The following is a 7,834-nucleotide window of genomic DNA, read 5'->3' as shown; positions in this document are numbered from 1 at the left end:
TGGCCTGTGGTACCTGGAGGAGGAGACCCGACGGGGAGGCGTGTCGGAGGCGTGCCTGTGACACCACTTGAGCGGTTCGCCCTCATTGGCTGAACCGCGCACGTGACCCGGCCATCGCGCGACAAATTCAATTCTTTTTGTCGCGCGAAAAATCGGCCGCGCCACGCGCTCCATCGCACGCGCAGTCGCGCGCTCTATGGCCGTCTTCATTGAGCTACGGCCTTTTGTTTGCGGCGCGTGCTCCAACGTAGGGCGGACTATTGACGGAGCCTTAGCATACAATGCTTCCACTGCAGCCAGGGATTCTGGGTAATGACATGCAAATAAGCATACACAGTCTTTACCAAGGCCAATTGTATCTTATGTAAGGCTTTCCTTTAACCCTTTCTTCTCTGACCTGCTGATTGAACACCTGTTTATACGCATACTCAACGTCCACACCAATGGCCCAAAAAAAGCATCCATCATGAAAAGGGCAAAGTTCCTGGTGGGAGCCTCATTAAATGTGGACTACAGAAAATGTGCAATGTTAGTGATTTTACTCCGAACCGTTTAATAATATCCATGCCCGGCAAATTTCAGTTCACACATTATTTGGGGGGTGAAAAAATTGGAAATTTATCATAGAAATTTGGTGAAAATGAAATCTGTGTGTTTCGCTTCTTTTTTTGTTGCATTTTCATATTATTATTTTTTTAAACGCCCCAAGGTCACGAGTCATGTGACCTTAATTTTTTTTTATAGCGAAATTTGCTATTTTGTTTGTGGAAAAAAAATCTGTAAGCTGCATTTTGTGCCGTGTTAGGAACTCTGGGCGAGGAGTCTGTACATCTCTAGTGGAGATAACGTCTGATGCTACCATCCCATAAAGAACCGTTTTCAGCGCAACAATGAAATAACACATGATCTAAATATTACATGCTGTGCCTTCTACAGCGCTGCCTGAGTCAGGTAAGATCTGTGACTTTCTTAAACCAATTCATTATTCTTTTAACGCAGTGTATTCTAGATATTGATCCAACTATACTTGAGGATTGGAGTCAATCTGGTAACCCCCGATATAGTGCGGGATTTGTGATTAAAAGTGTGCAGGGATATACGTTTTTGCATTTTCATGATGAAAGAGTTACCAAAGGGAACGGATGGGAAATTATACTTGTAACTTTGTAACTTTAAATCCTTGAGTGGCATACTGTACAAAGCATTTTCTTGACATTCTTTGCAGGTTTTCCAAAAGAGTTGAGTAACCAACCAAAGATGTTGTGTTCAACTTGTCCCCACAGTGTGATTTAGGTCGAGGCCCTGCTGCCTCAGTCAGCGCGCACGCACTGCGGCGGCGCGTGGAGAGGCACATCAGGCTGATTGTGGTCCATAGGGAGCATTTTTGCGTGGGGGGGGCATGGCCAAAACGGGTCGGGGTGGGCTGCCATGTCTCTGCAGCTCCCCACCCCCCCACCCGGTCTCTGCAGCTCCCCACCCTCCCCCCCCACCCGGTCTCTGCAGCTCCCCGCCCCCCCCCCCCCAGTCTCTGCAGCTCCCCGCCCCCCCACCCGGTCTCTGCAGCTCCCCGCCCCCCCACCCGGTCTCTGCAGCTCCCCGCCCCCCCCACTCGGTCTCTGCAGCTCACCGCACTCAGACCCCCCCCCCTCTCCCATACGCCCCGTCTCCCATCAGCAAACATGGGGAAATGGGGAGCGGGGGGGGGGGGGGCGAGGGTGGGGGGCCATGTCCCCCCCGTCCGTCCCCCCGTGTCCCATCCAAAACACAGCACTCAGACCTCCAGACAGCTCCCCTCCTCATTGGCTGACTGCCGCACCACCTGACGCGTCAGCCCTGCAAAACACTAGGAGCTTGCAGCTTCGGCAGGCTGACGCGTCACAGCCCGCAGTCAGCCCTGTCGGAAGGAGGCAGCGGGGACGAACAGACTCCAGGTAAGGGGCTGGTGGCGCGAGCGTGCAGCCGGCCACAGCGGGGCCGTACGGTGTTACTGCATAATGCATCTCTAATCCACGTGTATTCTAATTTTCTCCATACAGAAGAAGTAGGAAGAACATTTTTTTTTAAACAACATAATTCCTGTTCTGCGCTTGAGCACGATGTACTAGCAAAGAAATTTAACAAGAGCAGGAAGAGATGTAAAGATGTCGGAGTTCAAATAAACTATTTTTTTTTTTTTTTAAACCTTTAAAACGTTGACAGAGCTGCAAAAAAAAATCATATTGATAATGTCCATTAAGGTCAATAGACACCCAAATAATCCCTATAGAATATTATATTCCACTAAAAATGTAAAGAATCACCCATTACTTAGCTCAAGCATTTCTTTTATTTAATGGCAGGTTGCTTTTCTCAGTGAGCATCTCATCTTCTCAGATTGGCGCTGGGTCATAGGGCCAATGTAAGTTGGTTGTGTACTTTTCCCTTGAGTCCAAGGCCATTGATGTGGGTGTGATGTTATCTTGTGATCCTCTCTTGCTTTCAGTAGTAAAAAGATGAGCACAACCAGTGTCTGGTATATGTCGGACGAATCCAATCCTATATCATTCCAGCCAAGAAAGGGGGGAGGAAGAGTCCGACTGTCCCTAACAAGCAGACGATGATGAACATCCAGAGGAATATCCTGTCAATCACCATGGCAACGTACTTCCAGTCCTCTTTTACCTGTAGAGATATACAATATGTACAGGGTGCTGTTATCAGTAAGAGTGATCAAGTCATGCTGCATACTGGAACACAGCGGGGAGATGTCATCAGCTAATTGGCAAATAATCCACTTTTTGAAACGGACAAATAACAGTTTTTAGATATGGAAAAATAATACGTGGAGACAAAAAGCATGTTTCATAAATGTTGGACACTTCATCACTTTAATTATATATTTGCGCGTGTAAAAGTATGTTTATTTATAATAATAATAATAATATTTTAGCAGTAACTTTTGGAGTAGGTAATCCAGTCCATATACCACCTCTAACGGGCAGCACAGGGGCGTAACTACATTTTTTGGTCCCTCCTCCTAAACAAAATACATTTAGTTTCCACCGGGGTCCCCATGTGACCTGCCTTGTGAGCACCCCCTTCACACACCTTGCTATCCCCCCCTCGCCCCCCCCTCTCACTCCCCTTACCTTTACTGTCCCCCTCTACTGTCCCCCTTTCTGCCCCCATATCTCACCCCCTTTCTTACTCTACCTCCCTGTCATTCCCCCCTCACTCACTGTTCCCCCGCCTCCCTCCCTCACCCATCCCCACCTCACTCAATTCCCTCACACACACACACTCTCCATCACACACACAATTGATTTCCCCCATCCTACACACACACTCCCCCCTACAACAACCCCCACCCACACACAATCCCCCCTGCACACACACACACACACACACACACACACACACACACACACACACACACACACACACACACACACACACACACACACACACACACACACACACACACACACACACACACACACACAATGCCCCATACACACAAACACACACACAATCCCCCATACACATGTAAGGGAGTCACCCCCGGTTCCCCTGATCTTCCTTTGCCCCCTGCCTTACCCCTGTGGCAGTGGGGGAAGGGGACGGCGACTTCTCCCGGCGGGCACCGCCATCTTGGTTGTGGCGCGAGGTTCGCGCAATGCGCAGAGGTTGGCCAGGGTAGCTGTGGCCATCGCCAGTGTGCCGGAGCTCTGGGAGGTTGCGCAGGCGCAGTTAAGCGTAGCGGCGGCCATTACAGCGTCGCACATGCGCAGTAAAGATCGTGCACGCGGTCCCCATAGGAAAGAGCTGTGCCAAGGACTACAATTCCCAGCAGCCTCTGGGGACTGCACTTTCACCCTGGTCACAGGCAGCATTGAAGCCAATAGAGCTGGCAGATTCTCATGCTGCAGAGTTGCAACAATGTTGTGTGCAGACAGGGTTTTTGTCAGTTGCAGCACGTTGGGCAGTCAGAGACCGGAGCAGCCCAGGGAAGGAGGTAGGGTACAGGAGTCAGGGACTCCCTGTACTAGGCCAGCACCCCCGGGGCCCGAGATAGCTCAGCTCCCCAGTAAGGTGAGTGTTGCCAGGGACAGCCCTCAGGTTAGGGACCCTGCCACTTACATTAGTGGGAGCTGGGAAAGAAAGGTTACAGAGAGTTGGAGTCAGGGAGCTGTGAGGGAAGGAAGGGTGCGGGGAGCGAGTGCAGCTCCTGCCCCATATAGGTACCTACACCCCAGGTAGGCCCCAACTCCCCACTAGTTTAGTGGGTAAATGCTTAGGGAGGCCCAAGATAGGGACGCTGCCCTTACTGTAGAGTGCTGCCTTGTCAGAGTCACGGCTGTTAGTGCTGTGAGGTCTGACAGGCAGGCACCTTGTTGCGCAGCACGTTGGCTGCAGCATCCAGTGAGCTACAGCTTGCTGCTGTAGGCGCTGGGACTCGTTAGGTAAGTACAGTCAAGGCTGGGAAGAGTTAGGGGAGTGGGGCAGGTTATTAACCCCGGTAGGCCTCTAGGAGTTTTCCCCAAAGCCACTTTAGGTTGCGGTACCACAGGGACAGGCCCTAGGTTAGGGTTCCTGTCACGTTAGTACCAAGTGTTAGTTAGGGACTCAGCGGACGCTGCGGTTCCTGTGAAGCGGTTCGGACCCACGTTGGGGTCTGCAGAGACTATTCCAGAGTGAGACCGCCCTGGCGGTCCGCGTACAAAGGAGTTCGGTTGGAGGATCAGACGGATTCATCACACGTCTGACCCTTTGCGAAGCCAGTTGCTGATCCGAGTACCGGAGTGCTCGGCAGGTACCATACAGTCATAAGTGCACCAACGGGCCCCTTAGTGTAACTGTGACTGCGCAGTCACCCACGTTCTCTCCAAGAGTGCGGGACATTGGGTGGGATTCTCGGGACACTGGGTGGGACCACCTGGTGTTGGGGAAGCGTCCTGCGCGACGCCGTAGGTGTCTCCTCTAGAGAGGGACACAGGTTATATAAAGGTATTGCGTGATATGTTATATTGCTTGTTAGTAAAGTCACTCGTTAATATATATATTCCCGTGTATGTGATTATTGTATTGTCCTGCGAGGAACCACTCCCCCTCTGGTGGGAGCCATCACAGGTGGAGGCGCTGAATTGAGTAAGTGGTTACCCCTAGTATAATTGCCCCAGGTTCCCCGTGGCGGAAGCTCAGCCCTCCTGTGAGCCAACGGGTAATGCACCACACCTATGGTAACACCGTATGTTCCTTGCACCCACATCAGATCTGCGATTGGGGGGGGGGAATACCCGTTACACACACATACACTATTCCCCTACACACACCATCCCCCTACACACACACACTCACACAATCCCCCCCCCACACACACACACACATAACACCCCTACAACACCACACATAAACACAATCCCACCTACACACACAATCCCCCTACACTTACAATCCCCGTACACAAACACACTTCTCCCCCTACACACACACAACCCCCCTACACGCACATACAATCCCCCCATCACACACATTCCCCCCTCTACATACACCACTCCCCTACACAAACACACACAATCCCCACTACACAAACACGCAAACAATCCCCCTACACACGCATTAGAAACACAAAGGATAAGGCTTCTTAGGCTGCGTCCACGCTAGTGCTGAGCGCGCGGCGCTTGACGACTTTACTACCTGCAAAATAAATGCTCATGTCCCTGCTCACGTAGCGCGCACTCGTGCGTGGGCACGTAAGCTGCCCGAGCTTGGTGCTTGGGGAGACAGTTTAATTTGTCTTTGGAACGCAGAGCAGGTGGGAGGGGGGGAGAGAGGGGAGAGGGGGGAGAGAGGGGAGAGAGAGGAGCAAGTCTGTATAGTCAACAGAAGCTGGGGGCTATGTGCCCAGTATGTTCCCAGAGCACACAGAAACACACACACACAGAGACACACACACACACACACAGAGACCCAGCCCCAATCCAGTCAATGACATGCCCCTCCCTTAATAGCCACGCCCCCTCTCTTCCCCCCTCCCCCCGGTCTAAAATTATTGCAGGACAGCCGATCGCTCATGCTAGGAGAGCTGGTGATGTGACCGCTCTCAAGCATGAGCGAGCTCAGCGGCAGCGTGGCCGCAGCCTTAGACCTTGTGCGCTCAGCCATGTGGGGGCGGGTTACAGGCAGGGGAAGGAGGGGTTGCCTGTGTCGCAGTGAAGGCCCCCCCCCCCCCCACGCAGCAAGAAGATGCAGAGAGCAGCAGCCGGCATGGAACTTGAGCCCAATTCCAGTGCCGGACAGCAGGGGCCCCCTGTGCTCTCGCCCCCCTAACCCCCGCATTGCAGGGTTTAGCAGCACGGTGGTTACGCCACTGACTGTGTACACTGTCAGCACTATATAAGAAGATATTATTAATGTGATTTAATACATATAGCTAAATTATTAGATTATTTTCGATTCATGACTGATATATTATTCACTTATACAGTCTGTTGCCAATCTAGGGAGATTTAATTTCACATCGGCTCATAGAAAGGAATATGGTTGGCACGTATGCCTGATGAAAATCTGTGCAAAGGAAAAGGAGTTTATTTAATTAACCAAGGTTTCAGTACGTGTGTGCCTCATTTTTTTATGAAGTAGCTGAATTTAGTACATAATGTCCTGCTTTGCTAAAAGATTCTGGGATATGTTTGATACCTGGATGAACAGGCTGCTGAATGTCAATGTCAAATTATCTGTGGAGATTGAATGTATCTCTATTCAAACCATTGCAAAGTTGTACAGAAATTTCACAGCCATTGCTCACATTTTATGTAGTATTATTAGTATAAATAGATATTTCATTTATTGAATTCGGTATCATTCTTGTTGTCTTTGAGGCATGACAAGAGATACAGTTGCTAAGAAATAGTTTTTAAGCATTAAGAATAGAAAAGAAAGTGTTCTAGTTTACAGTACGTTTCAAAATACGCTGGGATATTTACATAATACTGTATGTTTCCCTGTTATGTCTTCACTGTTATTCTTTTGTAAAATTACGATGGCTACTGTACCTATGGATGTCATGCACAGAGATGTCAACCTCCAAGGAGTGAAATAGAAGACATTTGGGGATACTGGATAAAATCTTGATATTTTAATGGAAAGGCGCTTATTTTTAATTAGTGAGACTTCATTGAAGTCTACAAGACCACTGATGCAACAAATCCGTGAGGATAACTCTCGAGGATAACTTTTCTGAGACACAGAAAATCAGTGAAAATTATCATTGGCTTGATCCTCATCACCTTCTAGATCAAACTACTAACAAGATCATCTACTGTTGACTGTCCAATGGGTTTTGTTCCATTCTCACTTGCATCCACATGTTGGAAATGGTTACATCACTACTAAACCGGGGCATACTATGGTCTTGTAGAGTTTAGTAGAACATCATTGCTCACATATGTGGTTGGACTGTTCTCTCATGTGGTGGAAGCCTTGAAGGGGTTAATCTAAACATCCCCTTGGTTCTATTATTGCTTTCACTTCATTGAGTATAGATTTTAGGTATATGAGATGAATGAAATTGCAGATGAATGATCAATGTATGTTATTACATATACAGTATTATAATTTTCATTCCCTTACAATTCATGTTGACTATGGTCATACATTTGGTGTGTATTTTTCTTATCCATATGCTAATTATATATGTTCAGTTATCTACCAAAATGTGATTTGAGTATATTTGAGTGTAGCCCTGGCTGGTTTTGGGCTACCAGTCTGCCCTCCTCCTGGCATTAAATCCTATTAAAAGCAGGCTTGCCAGGAGTAATCATGGGTTTTCCCCATTTCTATGCAGTCTCAGTGA

At 49.0% G+C, this 7,834-nt stretch overlaps 1 protein-coding gene across 2 annotated transcripts in view; it reads right to left on the bottom strand.

Moving 5' to 3' along the window:
• Positions 1 to 2,283: 2,283 nt before the first annotated feature.
• CHRNA2 (cholinergic receptor nicotinic alpha 2 subunit) overlaps positions 2,284 to 7,834 on the bottom strand; it is a 119,881-nt gene continuing 114,330 nt past the window's right edge. For both annotated transcript variants that reach the window (XM_075598617.1, XM_075598618.1), the window contains one exon: positions 2,284 to 2,661. In XM_075598617.1, the coding sequence (XP_075454732.1) occupies positions 2,536 to 2,661 (126 nt within the window). In that variant the 3' untranslated portion in view covers positions 2,284 to 2,535. The remainder of the gene's footprint in view (positions 2,662 to 7,834) is intronic.

This window comes from Ascaphus truei, chromosome 4 (assembly GCF_040206685.1).
Source record: "Ascaphus truei isolate aAscTru1 chromosome 4, aAscTru1.hap1, whole genome shotgun sequence".
Classification (NCBI taxonomy): domain Eukaryota; kingdom Metazoa; phylum Chordata; class Amphibia; order Anura; family Ascaphidae; genus Ascaphus; species Ascaphus truei.
The sequence above is the reverse complement of the archived record's forward strand: the minus strand, read 5'-3'. Positions and strand labels throughout refer to the sequence as shown.